The following is an 18,371-nucleotide window of genomic DNA, read 5'->3' on the forward strand; positions in this document are numbered from 1 at the left end:
TCTTTAGTTCTTCACTTTCTGCCATAAGAGTGGTGTCATCTGCATATCTGAGATTACTGATATTTCTCCTGGCAATCTTGATTCCAGCTTGTGCTTCCTCCAGCCCAATGTTTCTCATGATGTACTCTGCATATAAGCTAAACAAGTAGAGTAACAATATACAGCCTTGACGTACTCCTTTTCCTATTTGGAACCAGTCTGTTGTTGTTCCATGTCCAGTTCTAACTGTTGCTTCCTGACCTACATATAGATTTCTCAAGAGGCAGGTTAGGTGGTCTGGTATTTCCATCTATTTATTAATTTTCCACAGTTTGTTGTGATCCACACAGTCAAAGGCTTTGGCGTAGTCAATAAAACAGAAGTAGATGTTTTTCTGGAACTCTCTTGCTTTTTCGATGATCCAGTGGATGCTGGCAATTTGATCTCTGGTTCCTCTGCCTTTTCTAAAACCAGCTTGAACATCTGGAAGTTCATGTTTCATGTACTGTTGAAGCGTGGCTTGGAGAATTTTGAGCATTACTTTGCTAGTGTGTGAGATGAGTGAAATTGTGCAGTAGTTTGAACATTCTTTGCCATTGCCTTTCTTTGGGACTAGAATGAAAACTGACCTTTTCCAGTCCTGTGGCCACTGCTGAGTTTTCCAAATTTGCTGGCATATTGAGTGCAGCACTTTCACACCATCATCTTATAGGATTTGAAATAGCTCAACTGGAATTCCATCACCTCCACTAGCTTTGTTCATAGTGATGCTTCCCAAGGCCCATCTGACTTTGCATTCCAGGATGTCTGGCTCTAGATGAGTGATCACACCATCATTATTATCTGGGTCATGAAGATCTTTCTTGTGTAGTTCTTCTATGTATTCTTGCCATCTCTTCTTAATATCTTCTGCTTCTGTCCGGTCCACACCATTTCTGTCCTTTATTGTGCCCATCTTTGCATGAAATGTTCCCTTGGTATCTCTAATTTTCTTGAAAAGACCTCTAGTCTTTCCCATTCTATTGTTTTCCTCTGTTTCTTTGCATTGAACACTGAGGAAGGCTTTCTTGTTTCTCCTTGCTTGTCTTCAGAACTCTGCATTCAAATGGGTCTATCTTTCCTTTTCTCCTTTGCCTTTCGCTTCTCTTCTTTTCACAGCTATTTTAAGGCCTCCTTAGACAACCATTTTGCATTTCTTTATCTTGGGGATGATCTCGATCACTGCCTCCTGTAGAACGTCACAAACATCCGTCCATAGGTCTTCAGGCACTCTGTCTATCAGATCTAATCCCTTGAATCTATTTCTCACTTCCACTGTAAAATCGTAAGGGATTTGATTCAGTCATACCTAATTCAGTCATACCTGAATGGTCTAGTGGTTTTCACTACTTTCTTCAATTTAAGTCTGAATTTGGCAGTAAGGAGTTGATGATCTGAGCCACAGTCAGCTCTTGGTTTTGTTTTTGCTGACGGTATAGAGCTTCTCTATCTTTGGCTGCAAAGAATATAATCAATCTGATTTCGGAATTGACCATCTGGTGATGCCCATGTCTACAGTCTTCTCTTGTGTTGTTGGAAGAGGGTCTTTGCTATGACCAGTGCATTCTCTTGGCAAAACTCTTGGTTAGCCTTTGACCTGCTTTGTTTTGTATATTAAATACACAAACTAACCCCAAAATCAATTTTCTAGTGTGGAGGTCCTACAAATAGCACCAGGGCAAAGCCAAAACAGGCAAAGCTCAATGAACTGAGAAGAGAAAAAGGAGAAGAGATTAACTAACAAGTGAAAAGAAAATCTAGGGGAAACCACAATCGGAGCAACGTACTGCAGGTAACCCCTGCTCAAGACCCCGGAGCTGAGACTGTTTCTGACAAGTTCCTCTTTTGGGGTGAACCATGGTTTCCTTAAAAAGAAGTGGGAAGTCAGATATAAAAGGTTACATAGTGTGTCATTCTATGGGGGCTGGGGAGGAACGGGGAGGGACTGCTTAATGGGTAGGGGGTTTCTGAACTAGATGGAGGTGGCAGCTGCACAGCACTCTGACTGGATCAATACTAAACGCCACCGAAACATACACCTTAAAATGATCAATTTGACGTTATGAACTTCACCTCAAAATACTGTGTATGTACACAACACACACACAGAACAAGGTTAGTGACAAGTCTCATTCCTCAAAATATCTCTCGTGAACTTTAGCCTTTCATTTTATTTACTTTTCTTTTTTTCAGCTTTATTTAGGTATAATTGACAAACAGGAATTGTATATATTTGTGTACAACTTGATGATCTGCTATATGTATAAACTGTTAAGATAATCCTTGCAGTCAAGCTTGTTAATATACCCATCACCTCACAGTTCAGTTCAGTTCAGTCGTTCAGTGATGTCCGACTCTTTGCAACTCCATGAACTGCAGCATGCCAGGCCTCCCTGTCCATCACCAACTCCCAGAGTCCACCCAAACCCATGTCCATAGAATCCGTGATGCCATCCAACCATTTCATCCTCTGTCGTCCCCTTCTCCTCCTGCCCTCAATCTTTCCCAGCATCAGGGTCTTTTCAAATGAGTCAGCTCTTCGCATCAGGTGGCCAAAGTATTGGAGTTTCAGCTTCAACATCAGTCCTTCTAATGAACACCCAGGACTGATCTCCTTTAGGATTGACTGGTTGGATCTCCTTGCAGTCCAAGGGACTCTCAGAGTCTTCTCCAACACCACAATTCAAAAGCATCAATTCTTCAGCACTCAGCTTTCTTCACAGTCCAACTCTCACATCCATACATGACCACTGGAAAAACCATAGCCTTGACTAGACGGACCTTTGTTGGCAAAATAGTATCTCTGCTTTTCAATATGCTATCTAGGTTCGTCATAACTTTCCTTCCAAGGAGCGTCATTTAATTTCATGGCTGCAATCACCATCTGCAGTGATTTTGGAGCCCAGAAAAATAAAGTCAGCCACTGTTTCCCCATCTATTTCCCATGAAGTGATGGGATCAGATGCCATGATCTTCGTTTTCTGAATGTTGAGCTTTAAGACAACTTTTTCTCTCCTCTTTCACTTTCATCAAGAGGCTCTTTAGTTCTTCTTCACTTTCAGCCATAAGGGTGGTGTCATCTGCATACCTGAGGTTATTGGTATTTCTCCTGGCAATCCTGATTCCAGCTTGTGCTTCCTCCAGCCCAGTGTTTCTTATGATGTACTCTGCATATAAGTTAAATAAGCAGGGTGACAATATACAGCCTTGACGTACTCACAGGGTCACCACTAAACGTAAACTTTAAGAGAGGTCTAAATGATTTCCATTCAGACTATCTGAAGAATATAATCTTTAAAAGTAGAAGATCCTTGGGACTTAAGTTTTCCTTCTCCACAAACCCATGAAGCCTTAGGTTATTTCATTTCAGAGCTGGGTGGTCAGTTCCTCTGGTGTAGTTTTCCACATACAATGTACATAAGTCTCTTAGATGGCCATGTACAGATGTGCCAGAACACTCCAGATTAGGTGGAGCACTTCCCTAACCAAAAGACACCTTAGAGAAACCAGTGTGATTATGAAGTTACAGCATAGTTCCTAACAGCCCTGGGATTACTTACCCAGAGTCCACATCACCTGTCTACATCGACTACCTACCTATGTCGGCCGTTCATTTCCAAGCCCACGACAGGGCAGATGAAACGTGCCCGCTGGAGGTCATCATGCTTGTCACCTTTAGTGTTTCCTTTATCGCCTTCCCAGGCGGGGTTGTCAGAGAGCCTCAGTTCTGTCACATTCTGTGAAAAAACATCAACAATTCCTTTGACAAATGGATCATCCTTAGCCTTAATTATTGTTCTAGTCTCTTCCTGGGAGAAGGCAATGGCACCCCACTCTAGTACTCTTGCTTAGAAAATCCCATGGATGGAGGAGCCTGTTAGGCTGCAATCCATGGGGTCGCTAAGAGTCGGACACGACTGAGCGACTTCACTTTCACTTTTCACTTTCCTGCACTGAAGAAGGAAATGGCAACCCACTCCAGTGTTCTTGCCTGGAGAATCCCAGGGACGGGGGAGCCTGGTGGGCTGCTGTCTAGGGGGTCGCACAGAGTCGGACACGACTGAAGTGACTTAGCATAGCATAGCATAGCATAGCATAGTCTCTTCCCATCCAAACCTCTTTTTCTACTTTCCTTTTGCATCAATTAACACAGAAATGAAATTAAGCCATAAGTTGTGATAGAAAACATTTTTTAAATGTACTGTCTAGCAGATTATTAATTTCTATTTTACAAGCGTTTTGCTAAATAAGGCAAAGGAACTTTGGACATGAAAATTTATCCCACTAAGAGAAGAAGGGTTCGTATTAGTATTCTCTGGAAAGGAACACCTTCTTTCCTGGCTAATGAAGCCTCAGTCATGCTGTTCATATTATTGGCCTGCCATGTTAATTTAATAGCTGAAGAGACAGTAAATCTGTGAGGCCATGGTCTACTGAGTCCAAGGCAGGCTATCAGCTGGGGATTACTGTCATACTCCAAGACCCAGTTATTTGGGTTTTCAAAATTCAATTTTACAAGGAGTGACTTAACAGCCTCACTTTAGCATCTGAAGCATTTCTTCATAATTAACCGCACCAATTTGATTTCAACACTCCAGGGAGCAGCTGAGCATGTCCGAAGGAAAGCCACTACACAGTCAACTTCTTGCTTGAGAGCTGGTGTGTGCTCATTAGGTGCTTTGCTCAGAGTATTTGTGGACTATTAATTACAGTAATAATAACTTTTGCATTGTTTTATTTGAATCCTTCTGTCTTTATAGAGTTATGAATTCTTAGAAAAAAATATTTTGCATTAAAATTAAAAGTTCAACCACATACATTATATATTGTAAGTATAGACTTGTATAGGTTAATTTCAGTGGTCATCACATTTTTGAGATAAGGTAATTCTGCTACTGTGGGTTTTTGAGAAATGAATTTTCTTCTCAAGGAAATGAGGACAAAAATCAACATGGATATCTCCACAGCATGACCATCAGCCACAATTCAGAATTATTAATTTGTCTGAAATGAACTATTTCAAATCCCTGTATCCTTTAATTACCCACCCCAAACTCAAACAAAACACCTACTGTAGTAATAGGCTAAAAACTTAAAAAAGAAAGAGGAGGAGGAAAAAAAGGAAAAACCTCAAAGCCTCAGCTTGGGAGTCAGGGGCTCTGGCTCTGATTTAAGCAATCCTCTGACAAGCCATGAGGCCTCACCATGTCACACACAGTGAGATGAAGTGTCTGACAAGCTTTGCAGTTCTCAGATTCTTCACTACTTTTTTGATTTTTCTCCCACTGACCAGATTTTGTCTTCTCAACAAAGTTCCTTTACTAAAAAACTTGTTTTTCCACTTTTGTGATAGAAATGTGTCAATCACAACATCTAATCAGCAGGAGATAAACACAATGACTGAAAAGTGATCTATCTATAAAAATCTCTAATTGTATAAAAGTGTCTTCTAAATAAAAAAATTCAAGTAGCTGAGTTTTAACTTCAAAAATTATGCCTCTTAACATTTATACAGCACACTGAGAATTTTTGAAGCTCTTTCACAGACATTAAGTCACCAGAGATTTATAATCCAATAAGTACAGGTGTGGGGACTTCTGGCTTGAACTTTACGTGACCTGTCCTAAATCACACCTTTATTAGATGGCTTGATGGGACTGGAATTCCAATTTCCAAGTCCAGTGTAAAACATACATGAATTCTATACAATAAACCTTAATCACTGAGACCCCCAGAGCACTTCAGAATCACCTGTCTTACCTTAATGCTTTTAATGTGAGAGGCTGCCTTCCCAAGAGCCTTTTCGGAAGATTTGTCCAATAAAAATTCAATGACTGCATCTTTGTTGTAAAGTCTGCAACAATAAAGATCAGTCAAGACATTCTGGCAACAATCAACCTTCATCCAAGGGAAGAAGACTAAACTGAGTACAGTCCAAGGTCACTTACATCTGATAACAGAAATGTCCTTGCACTCCTAAAAATGTAAAGTTAATCCTGTCTTAACCATTTCCAAAGCATACAAAGAAAGAAACCAGTTTAAATCAAGGGCTATGCAGACTGGCAGTCAGAGGACTGAATGTGACCCAAACCAAGATTTTTTTAAATTGGGAAATTTAACATAAAACATTTTCAGGCCTCCCTGGTGGTTCAGTGGTAAAGAATCTGACTGCAGTGCAGAAGACACAGGTTCAATCCCCAATCCAGGAAGATCCCACCTGCCGAGGGACAACTAAGCCAGAGTGCCACATCTATTGAGCCTGTGCTCTGGGTCCTGGGAACCGCAACTACTGAGCCCTGTGCCGCAATCACTGAAGCCTAAGCACCCTAGAGCCTTGTGCCACAAGAGGAGCCACCACGATGAGAAGCCTGTGCCCTGGAACTAGAGAGTAGCCCCCTGTCGCTGGAACCAGAGAAAAGCCTGCTAAGCAACAAAGATCCAACATAGCCATAAGTAAATAAATAAAATTATTTAAAAAAAAAACAAGTACACATTTTCAACTTTCCCTGGGGGGGGAAAAGAAATCAGATGTTTTGGAATCAGTCTACCTTCTTGAAATGTAACAAGCTGGAATTCAATAGCAGCTGCCTTTTATTTTATTATTTTTTTGCTATGCAGCCTGTGGGATCTTAGTTCCCCAACCAGGAACTGAACGTGGGCGCTCAGCAGTGAGAACAAGTCTTAACCACTGGAACACCAGGGAACATGAACTCTCCGGTTCACCCAGTCCTTACCATGCCCTACTGATCCCACATGGATCCTTCATGAGTTTAGGTTTGTAACTTAGCTCCCTCCTATCAGCCCCTGAGTTTCCAACCCATGGATTAAACAAAGCAAACTGAATAGAAAAGTGCGGAAGTATGCTCTGAGACAGGGAATGACAACCCAGGCTTCACAAATTTGCTTGAGATGATTCATCGTCTGATGAATCAAAAACTGAATTTACATGTTAAAATTCTTTTTAACACCATGTAATAAAAACTCGTCTCCATTAAGTGAAGGAACTATACCTGCCAAGTTCACAGGCAACTATTGGTCGTCTTAATATTTCCTGACTTAGAGTACAGTAGTTCCACTGGGCCACTAATTCAGCATCCTTGTCGACCTGAGAAGATAAAAAAAGAATCCTTTCAGTTAATTTTCTCCTCTGAAAGACACACACTCCACAGAATTCTACATATAAAGGCTTATTCAGTTAATACCATGCTGTGATCATTTTTGTTTTTTAAATCAAATTACTGAAACATGAAGCTGGGATTTAAAAAGTCACAAGTAATCAATAGTATGTCAAATAAAGGCCTCTCTATGATGTGTACAAAGAAACAGTTTACATCAAGTCACTAAATTGCTTACATCAATTACATATAAATATTAGTATTTATATCCTAATAGTAAACTAGGAAGCTCAAACAGAAAAAACAAGCAGTACAGGTTGATTTCTAACAGTGGGAACAGCTCCAAAGTTGTAGCAGAATTTAAGGGCAAAGAATTGAGAAGACAGGCATTAAAAACAAAAACAAACAAACAAAAAAAGTTCAGCACGAAGACTGTATAACTCCTTACAAAAATCACCCCTGTAACAAAAACGTTTTTTGCAGAGTACTTACTACAAGGCGTATCAAGTCATTATCCACACTGTAAAGATTCAGATCTGAGACCCTCCAAAGCCCTCAAATGATATTTCCACCTATTTAATATCCCATGTCCCACTCTCTACTGTTCCTAAAATGTCAAACCTGAATAATTTAACAAGATGGCACACTTGGGGGAAAGAAAGGAAGAAAAAATAAAGAATTTAAATTCCCTCAAATTTAATTTTTGCAGGAATTATTTAAGGGTTTACTGTGTGCCAGGTACTGTGCTAGACAGTTTCTATGACTTAGTCTTTTCAGTCCAGCTGCTCAGTCATCTTTTCAGTCCAGCTGCTCAGTCATCTTTTCAGTCCAGCTGCTCAGTCATCTTTTCAGTTCAGTTGCTCAGTTGTGTCTGAGTCTTTGCAACCCCATGGGTTGCAGCATGTCAGGCTTTCCTATTCATCAACTCCGGAGCTTGCTCAAACTTATGTCCATCGAGTTGGTGATGCCATCCAACCATCTCATCCTCTGTCGTCCCCTTCTCCTCCTGCCTTCAATCCTTCCCAGCATCAGGGTCTTTTCCAATGAGTCAGTTCTTTGCATCAGGTGGCCAAAGTGTTGGAGCCTCAGCTTCAGCATCTTTTAGCCCTCATATAAACTTATGAGTTTGGATTCTTATCTTTGTAGTTGAGGAAACTGAGGTACCAAGAAGTTAAATTGCGTGTCAAGGTCACACACTCAAGCAGAGGAGTGAAGATAAAAAGTCAGGCAGGCGGGCTCTAAAGACCATGCTTTTAATCGCTACTCTCTATTACATTTCTATTATTTTGTATAACTTTTATATTATTTATTTTTATTAACGTATAGTTTATTTACAATACTGTGTTAGTTTCAGGTGTATAGCGTAGTTATTTGAGGTTTTTGCAGATTATGTTCAATTACAGGCTGTTACAAGATATTAAATTTAATTCTTTGTGCTATACAGTAAATCCTTGTTGCTTATCTATTTTATGTATTTGTTGTTCAGTCGCTCAGTCACATTCTACTCTTTGTGACCCCATGAATCACAGCACGCCAGGCCTCCCTGTCCATCACCATCCCCCGGAGTTCACTCAAACTCATGTCCATCGAGTCGGTGATGCCATCCAGCCATCTCATCTTCTGTCGTCCCCTTCTCCTCCTGCCTCCAAATCCTCCCAGCATCAGAGTCTTTTCCAATGAGTCAACTCTTTGCATGGGGTGGCCAAAGTACTGGAGTTTCAGCTTCAGCATCATTCCTTCCAAAGAAATCCCAGGGCTGATCTCCTCTAGAATGGACTGGTTGGATCTCCTTGCAGTCCAAGGGATTCTCAAGAGTCTTCTCCAACACCACACTTCAAAACCATCAATTCTTCGGCGCTCAGCCTTCTTCACAGTCCAACTCTCGCATCCATATATGACTACTGGAAAAACCATAGCCTTGACTAGATGCACCTTTGTTGGCAAAGTAATGTCTCTGCTTTTCAATATGTTATCTAGGTTTGTCATAACTTTTCTTCCAAGGCATAAGCGTCTTTTAATTTCATGGCTTCAGTCACCATCTGCAGTGATTTTGCAGCCCACAAAAATAAAGTCTGACACTGTTTCCCCATCTATTTCCCACAAAGTGATGGTACCAGATGCCATGATCTTCGTTTTCTGAATGTTGAGCTTTAAGCCAACTTTTTCACTCTCCTCTTTCACTTTCATCAAGAGGCTTTTTAGTTCCTCTTCACTTTCTGCCATAAGGGTGGTGTCATCTGCATATCTGAGGTTATTAATAGTAGTTAGTATCTGTTAATCCAGATAAATGTGTCCTTCCCCTCTATAGTTTAAAACAAAACCAAACACACAAACAACAAAAACCCCACCACACTACTGCAGATGTTGTCCTATTTGGTCCCAAGATCCAACAGCCACATTTCGGCATCTTAAATAGCTCTTATCATCAGCCACACTGTAGAAGAGCCCCGAGAGAGACTTGTCACCAGTGAAGCTGATGTACTATACTTTTTGTAGATTTAAAAAGCTACATTAGGCAAGTTTAGGATCTACCTTCTAGATCTCCCACCTGCTTCACACCACAGTCCTTCACTGCTTCAAAAAAACCACCTGGGAGAGTTGGGGACAGGGAAGAAATTACTCCTTTCCAATTTAAAATTTGGTCCACACAAGGTCTTAAACCTGAGGAATGTCTTGGGCCAAATCAAACATACTATATGTGATCAACAAATGTTATTATATACCTATCTGAAATGCAAGCTCTACAAGGGCTGGACTCTGTTCACTGCTATAACCCCAGGGCCTAGAATGGTGTATATCGTAAGCACTTAATATGTATCTGTTGAGTGAATAAGGATAATAAAAATCCACCCTGCCTGGGTACTCTAGTTGTTTCAGATCACCCTTTCTTCTTTTCTTTCCCCTTCTGACATCTATTCTTAGCCAAGCCTGTCAATAAGCTACTCTTCAGTTCTGGGCTCAAGGTAACAAAACCGAGCTCAATACTATTTGGGTAAAAGCTTGCTCACACAAGTGGTAGCTACCCAGCATTAATCTCTGCACATGAAGCTGTGATCAGAAGGGCACACACCATCACCCTGGGTGTTCACTCACTCTCAAATTCCATATACATTTGTTGGGAGTTGACTGTGTGGCAGACACATCACAGGGGTCACAAAAGTGACACATACATGGCCCCTGTTCACATAAGAAATAGACAAAGAATAAATAGATAGTGATAAGCATGATAAAGTAAAGCAGCAGAAGAGGATAGTGATCAGAAGAGAGATGTATTTTGGCTACAGTGGGCTGAGATGACATTTCAGTAAAGAATTAACTGATGTATTAAAAAAAACACCAAATGATATGATTGTCTCAGTGAAGAACATATCAGGTTGAGGAAATTATACTCCAGGTTGAGGAACAAGGCCTATGAGCTGGAACAGAATAAAAGAACTGGAGAAGGGCAGAAGATGAGGTAAACAGATCACATCCTGTCTGATTACACAGGGTCTTGTGGGACTTTTTTTCTGAATATAATGGGAATGACTGGAGGGGTTTAAATACCATAGTGATACATGGAATTTACTTAAAAAAAAGACTTCTCTGGCTACTGACTGGAGACTCATATGGACCACCCAGTGTGGCAGTCACTTGTATTAATATTAGGTACTTTAAACACCTTCTATTATTAAAAAGTAATCACTGGTGCTAAATCTGAAATCCTGAATAACTGGATGGGAATCCTGGCTTCATTACCTAATAGTTGTGTGATCTTGCTCATGTTACTGACTCAATTTCCCTGTTAGTAGCCTACGACTTAGTGACTGAACAACAACAAAAGCAGGTAAATTATAATACGTAATTTGCTCAATCATTGGTGAGAATTATGGATTATTCAATCACGCATTTATCTACGGTATTTATAGTGCTAGTTGAGGAGGGGGAAAAGGTGTGGCCTCAGCCCCCAGGAGCTTACCACCCTCTGAAAGTTAAAGTCGCTCAGTCCTGTCCCACTCTTTGCAACCCCATGGACTATACAGTCCATGGAATTCTCCAGGTCAGAACACTGGGAAATGTTCAGTAGCTGTTCCCTCCTCCAGGAGATATTCAACCCAGGGATCAAACCCAGGTCTCCTGCATTGAAGGCGGATTCTTTACCAGCTGAGCCACAAGGGAAGCCCGAGAATACGGAGTGGGTAGCCTATTTCTTACCCACTCCAGTGTTCTTGCCTGGAGAATCCCATGAACGGGGGAGCCTGGTGGGCTGCCGTCTATGGGGTCGCACAGAGTTGGACACGACTGAAGCGACTTAGCAGCAACAGCAGCCTATTTCTTCTCCAGCGGATCTTCCCGACCCAAGAATCGAACCGCGGTCTCCTGCATTGCAGGCGGATTCTTTACCAACTGAGAAGCCCAACTACCTTCTAAGACCAACAGTAATCAACTTGAACGCAGTGTACACGGTGGTTACTTTTTAAGTGGAGGCCCTGACCTCCTGAGAAAACGAAGTTAGTGTGTACAGAACTCAATAAACAGCGACTATTTGTAGCATTGTTACTAGCCGCAGACAAACTTCAAATCCTGGTTCTGCCACTTACTAGCTTTGCAACTTTCTCCTCCTGAGCCTCAATTTTCAAGTCTCAAAAGTGAGGCTTCTGAAAGTATATACCCGTAAGGCTGTTTTGAAAATTACCTGAGACACCCTATATCATGCATACTGTCGGATGAATGGTAACAGCCCGCAGTCAATGAACGTCCCTTATTAACACTGTGATTAATTTTGAGTTCTCTGAAAGGGAATAAATAAGCACGGTTGTATGCGGAAACCCGCTAGCTCCTCCTCCCACCTCCCTTCGTTTCCTGGGAGCGTTCGCAGGCCGCACCACCCCCAGGCCCCACTGGGCCCATATAACTCACCTTCTCAACCTTCTTCGGCCCCTTCACCAGTTCATGCCTCTTAGGGATTGTTCCTCCGTCGCAACCCATCGCAAGCCGACAGAGTCCAGAGCAAGCAGCAACTTCCGGAGTCCCTGGCGACTGCAGGACTCACTTCCGGCGCGCTGCAATGACGCAACACGCCAGTTTCCACGCGGAAGGGCGGGGCGGGGCGGGGCGGGGCTTGTGCCCAGTCTTGGTTGCTATAGAGAGCGTCGCTAGGGGCTGGGCGTGGCCCCGCAGCGGGGGCAGCTGCAAAGCGAAGGCTGGGTCTTGGTGCAAGCAGTGCGCGGAGCGTACTCCCACTCTCTGTCTGCAGCCAGTCCCTTCATCTTTCCGGTGGACATGGGATTCCTGCTGCATCCACCTACCTAATCGTTCTTCCACCCTTCGGGGGCGGGGTTCAGGGGGCGGCGCGGGTGGGGACGACTCAGGAGCAGCAGCCGTGTTTTGGGGCCCCATCCCACCCCAGCCTTTCTGACTGTGGGCAAACATCCCTAGACTGGGACCGCGTGGAGGAAAAGACTAAATTTTATTAGTGCAATTAGCGATGAATAGGGATGGATCCATTTCACTTAACGTTTATGTGTCTAAAAGAGAACGTATCTTTTTATTGGGCGTCAGTTATGATCGAAGCATTCACAACAAAGAAGTGATGTTAACTGAGATTGTTCGGGAATTAACTTATATGCAGAGTACATCATGAGAAACGCTGGACTGGAAGAAACACAAGCTGGAATCAAGATTTCAGGGAGAAATATCAATAACCTCAGATATGCAGATGACAGCACCCTTCTGGCAGAAAGTGAAGAGGAACTAAAAAGCCTCATGATGAAAGTGAAAGTGGAGAACGAAAAAGTTGGCTTAAAGCTCAACATTCAGAAAACGAAGATCATGGCATCTGGTCCCATCACTTCATGGGAAATAGATGAGGAAACAGTGGAAACAGTGTCAGACTTTATTTTTGTGGGCTCCAAAATCACTGCAGATGGTGACTGCAGCCATGAAATTAAAAGACGGTTACTCCTTGGGAGGAAAGTTATGACCAACCTAGATAGCATATTGAAAAGCAGAGACATTACTTTGCCAACAAAGGTTCGTCTAGTCAAGGCTATGGTTTTTCCTGTGGTCATGTATGGATGTGAGAGTTGGACTGTGAAGAAGGCAGAGAGCCGAAGAATTGATGGTTTTGAACTGTGGTGTTGGAGAAGACTCTTGAGAATCCCTTGGACTGCAAGGAGATCCAACCAGTCCATTCTGAAGGAGATCAGCCCTGGAATTTCTTTGGAAGGAATGATGCTAAAGCTGAAACTCCAGTACTTTGGCCACCTCATGCGAAGAGTTGACTCATTGGAAAAGACTCTGATGCTGGGAGGGATTGGGGGCAGGAGGAGAAAGGGACGACAGAGGATGAGATGGCTGGATGGCATCACTGACTCAATGGACGTGAGTCTGGGTGTTACCACCTTGATCAAAATGAAACAAAAAGACTAAAAATACTCCCCACTTGGGAAGAGAAAATACAGTGTATGTGGATTGGAAAGCTTCAAGGGCTAGATGATTTAGTTATCTGATACTGCAGTTAATTAGAATTAAAATAAATCCTTTAATCAGTTGGTCTCTGATTGGCACCTGATTTATTTTTATTAACATCTCAAGAACTGTAAACTCCCTAGGGACTTTGTTTTACACCCTCTTGCATTCTCAGTGCTTGCAAGAGTCTTTGCTGCTGCTAAGTCGCTTCAGTTGTGTCCGACTCTGTGCGACCCCATAGACGGCAGCCCACCAGGCTCCCCCATCCCTGGGATTCTCCAGGCAAGAACACTGGAGTGGGTTGCCATTTCCTTCTCCAGTGCATGAAAGTGAAAAGTCAAAGTGAAGTCGCTCAGTCATGCCCGACTCTTAGCGACCCCATGGACTACAGCCTACCAGGCTCCTGCGTCCATGGGATTTTCCAGGCAAGAGTACTGGAGTGGGGTGCCATTGCCTTCTCCGAATAGGTTGAGAGCAAGAGTCTTTAGTCCTCCATAAACCAAAAAAGTACAGATTCATTCCGAGAGGGTTGACCAGCAGACCCTAAAAAAGTTTCATTCAACTAGAATCTCATTTCTAGGGTAGGGAAACAGAAGGCTGGAAAGATCAAAAGCACTGGTCCAAGGTTAAACAGCTAGTGAGAGCTGGGGATGGGTTCTAAGATTGGTTTTCTCTTAAAGCAATGGACAGAAAAACAGAGAATAGCAAAAATAAAGAATTTTTAGACAGACTTTCAAACCAGTGTTCTTTTCGGACAGGTACAACTACCCCTCACCAAATTCATTTAGGGTGGAATAAACAAAAATAGCTGCTCTTTATCAAACTGTAATTCTATGCTGGGAGAGTTGGAAGCATGCTTGCCTTCTGTCCTCTCAACCTTAGTATGGGGTATAGTGCCTTCTGTTATCCAAGTGACAACCCTGAGGCTCAGATGTGCCAGATGTCTTGGGTCCCTGGCACACATCAGGGAAGTAGAAGGGAAAGGAGGTGAGGGAGGGGCTTTCCCAAATGAGGCCCATCTAACCAAAGATGCCAGGATCCTTCACCTCCTCCCCAGAAAGCTACTGATGACATGCAGTGGTAATGACTATGCAGGCGTTAAAGTTCAGGCAGCTGCATGCTTTTTCTCTTCCCCCTTGGTTTCCTCTTTTAGAATATTGGTTTCTTAGCTACTCTATGTTGCAGACTATACACAGCTAAAATGTACAGGTTTATTTTTTATCATCAGTAGCAACTAGTTTGTGTTGAGAGCTGTCAGGTATTGTATTCTGCCATTATTTCATTAGAGTATTTCATTTCCAGCCACACTGGGAAGTAGGTCTATTATCTGCTGCTTCTTCCCACTGTCTTTGTTGAATGAGCCGGTAAAGGATATTCTTATGAGGATCCTTGGTGACAAGTTTGATCCCTGGATCAAGCTGTGAACTTGAAGGGCAGGAGAGGAGTAGAATCATGATAGAGAAAACCATTACCTTCTACCAAAATCAGTACTCCTTAGAGACGTCCCTGGTGCTCCAGTGGTTAAGACTCTACTTTTCCAATGCAGAGAGCATGGTTCCATTCCTGATCAGAAAACTAAGATCTCACATGCTGTTCAGCCAATTAAAAAAAATCAGTATTCCTTAACCTTTCTGGGGTCATTGGACCTGTTGGAGAATTTGGTGAAAGCTTTGGACTTATTCCCCAGAAAAATTATCCATAAGCACTCAGGATGCTACAATTTGTTTGTTATTTTAGCTGCTAAGTCATCTCTGACTCTTTGTGACTCATTAACTGTAGCTGCCAGGCTCCTCTGTCAATGGCATTTCCCAGGCAAAAATACTAGAGTGGGTAGCCATTTCCTTCTCCAGGGGATCTTCCTGACCCAGGGTTTGAACCCTTGTCTCCTTCATTGGCAGGTGGATTCTTTACCACTGAGCCACCTGGGAAGCCCAGCTGTACTTTATACATATATGCATTTTATTCATGGCTTCCTGAAGCCCAGGCTAAGAACCACTACTTTAAGTGCTTCTACTGCCTGTTAAAATAGTTCCCAAATACTTCCGGACTTCTAAACCATTGAGGGTTTTATTTCCTGTTAGCTCTGCCCATATGCTCTTCCAAAGCTGCAGTTTTCAATTCTGTCTGGAAAAAGCTGATATGCAGAATAACTCATTCTAAGAGTCAGCATGAAAAAACAAAAACGCAAAACTACGTGTTAGGATTCTTCAAGATTCTCACAGCCTGGGGACTTCCCTAGTGGTCCAGTGATTAAGACTCTGTGCTTCCAATGCAGGTGGCGTGGGTTCAGCCCCTGGTGGGTAATTAAGATCCCACTTGCCTCTTGGCATAGCCAAAAAATAAAAAAGAATTTCACGGCCTCATTTAAGGTTACACTGGGAGGGTGTCCCAAAGACAGTTAAAATAAAGTAGAAAATGGAAGTGATTGCGGCGGTAATTCAAGACAAAAGTTACTTTTCGTTGCTGTTTTAGTGAAATATTAAAACTATTCCAGGACTCTACAGGGCCTTACATGAACTGGGCTCCTAACTACGCCTCCCAGCTCATGTCATTCATTTTTCTTTCCTACACTGGCATCTCCTCCACTTGATAGAACTCTCCAGGTATAAGTTTACTCTCCAGGTATACGTTTACTCCGGAGAAGGCAATGGCACCCCACTCCAGTACTCTTGCCTGGAAAATCCCATGGGCGGAGGAGCCTGGTAGGCTGTAGTCCATGGGGTTGCTAAGAGTCGGACACGACTGAGCGACTTCACTTTCACTTTTCACTTTCATGCATTGGAGAAGGAAATGGCAACCCACTCCAGTGTTCTTGCCTAGAGAATCCCAGGGACGGAGGAGCCTGGTGGGCTTCCGTCTATGGGGTCGCAGAGTCGGACATGACTGAAGCGACTTAGCAGCAGCAGCAGCATACATTTACTCTCCAGGTGTACATCAATTCTCCAGGTGTATGTTTGCTCTCCAGGTGTACATCTACTCTGCACACTCCCCTTGCTGTTCCCTTTGCAGAACACTCTTCCCCTGCATTTGCCAAGCTGACTCTCTTCAGTGATGCATCATCACTTGGCTCCTGGTCCCTTCTTCAGAGCAATCTTTCCAGACCTCTTCATTTGAAAAGGCACATCTTGGTACTTCTCTGATGGGCCAGTAGTTGAGGCTCTGTGTTCCCAATGCAGGGGGCATGGGTTTGCTCACTGGTCAGGGAAGTAAGATTCCCCCATGCTGCAGGGTGCATTAAAAACAAAACAAACAAACAAAAAACTCAGGCTTCCGTGATGGTCCAGTGGTTAAGAATCTGCCTTGCAATGCAAGGGACACCAGTTAGAGCCCTGGTTCAGGAAGATCCCACATAGCACAGAGCAGTTAAGCCCACGTACCACAACTACTGAACCCACCTGTGCCCTAGAGCCCATGCTGCGCTACAAGAGAAGCCAGCACACTGAGAAGCCCACCTACTGTGATGAAGGGTAGCCCCTGCTTGCAGCAACTAGAGAAAGCCTGAGTGCAGCAGTGAACACCCACCACAGCCAAAAAAATAAATAAATCTTTTTTAAAAATGCACATCTCCCCCATCACCCTATCCACTACCCTGATTTAATTTCTTCCTTCCATTTACCATCACTGATAACCTGTTATAAATGTAACTTTTGATGTCTTGTTCACCATGGAGTTTTTGCATTAATTTAGATTTTTAAAATGTTGTATCAAAATATAATTTATCTTTATTACCAAGTGCTGGGTGTGCCCGCCTGCATTTTGCATCCAAAGAGAGCGCCTCACTGGCCTTCACCCTCACTTTGGCCCTGGTATTCCATCTCCCTGAGCTGAGAAGAAAGCTGCATGATGAGACCCTTTGTTTTGTCTACTGCAGCACGTCTAGTGATCAGAAGAGGCCTGGGCAGATAGGAGATGCTCAATAAATGATTGTTAAATGAATGAAGGAAAGGAAAAGGACATTAGCAAATAACCTACAAATATGGGCAACTTGCAAAGGGGAAGCTTCGGGAGACCTGGGGTGCGTACTTGGGGAGAACATAACATTTTTAAAAGATGCTTTGTTAAGAAAAATAGTTGCCACCCACCTGGGTTCTTGGCTCCCCCAGTGCCTATCACATTGAAAGATCTCTAAAGGAGGCTTCTCACCACTTCTATCTTCCTGAGGAAATTTAACTTAATTGAGGTCAGGGTGCTACCACCACCACCACCACCATACACCCACCATTTCCTCTTCCTACCTTGAGAGGAAACAGTACAGAATTCTGGACATTGAAGAAACAGACTTAGCAAAAAGCTGCTGAAACCTGAAAAATGTGATTTTATCCTACTTTACAACTTTTTCAGAAGTAATTATCCTATTAAATCAATCAGTGGAAACTCATCCCATAACTGCTCTCTTTCAAAAAAAAGGAAGGAAACTCATTTAGCTAGGAGCAGCAGTTTTCAATATTTTGAACCTAGTGGTTCTGGTTTTATACTTTGTTGCCAAAGGTCCCTGGTTTAAACTGATCTCAAAAAAAGAAATATATATAGATAGATATAGCTCCAGATGTCTGTCTCTTTGTGGTGTCTCTGTCTCTCTTTTTGGCTCTATCTCTCAGTCATTCTATCTCTCTACATACATAGGTACATACATACATAGAATTCTGAAACCATGTGGGACCTGTTCATTACCTCCTGGAGACTAGGTCACTTTAAAGGACTAAATGAGTTAAAGCATCTAGAGCATTAGAACAGTATCTGAAATGTAGTAATCACTTAATAGATGCATCCCGTTGCTATCACTAGTGT

At 42.7% G+C, this 18,371-nt stretch overlaps 1 protein-coding gene across 2 annotated transcripts in view; it reads right to left on the minus strand.

The window, feature by feature from the left end:
* Window positions 1-12,190, minus strand: part of RTF2 (replication termination factor 2) — a 43,360-nt gene extending 31,170 nt beyond the window's left edge. For both annotated transcript variants that reach the window (XM_055544644.1, XM_055544642.1), the window contains exons 1-4: window positions 12,033-12,190; window positions 7,029-7,123; window positions 5,779-5,872; window positions 3,616-3,755 (exon numbers count right to left, since the gene is read on the minus strand). In XM_055544644.1, the coding sequence (XP_055400619.1) occupies window positions 3,616-3,755; window positions 5,779-5,872; window positions 7,029-7,123; window positions 12,033-12,101 (398 nt within the window). In that variant the 5' untranslated portion in view covers window positions 12,102-12,190. The remainder of the gene's footprint in view (window positions 1-3,615; window positions 3,756-5,778; window positions 5,873-7,028; window positions 7,124-12,032) is intronic.
* Between the last annotated feature and the right edge of the window lie 6,181 nt (window positions 12,191-18,371).

This window comes from Bubalus kerabau, chromosome 13 (assembly GCF_029407905.1).
Source record: "Bubalus kerabau isolate K-KA32 ecotype Philippines breed swamp buffalo chromosome 13, PCC_UOA_SB_1v2, whole genome shotgun sequence".
NCBI classification, from domain to species: Eukaryota; Metazoa; Chordata; class Mammalia; order Artiodactyla; family Bovidae; genus Bubalus; species Bubalus kerabau.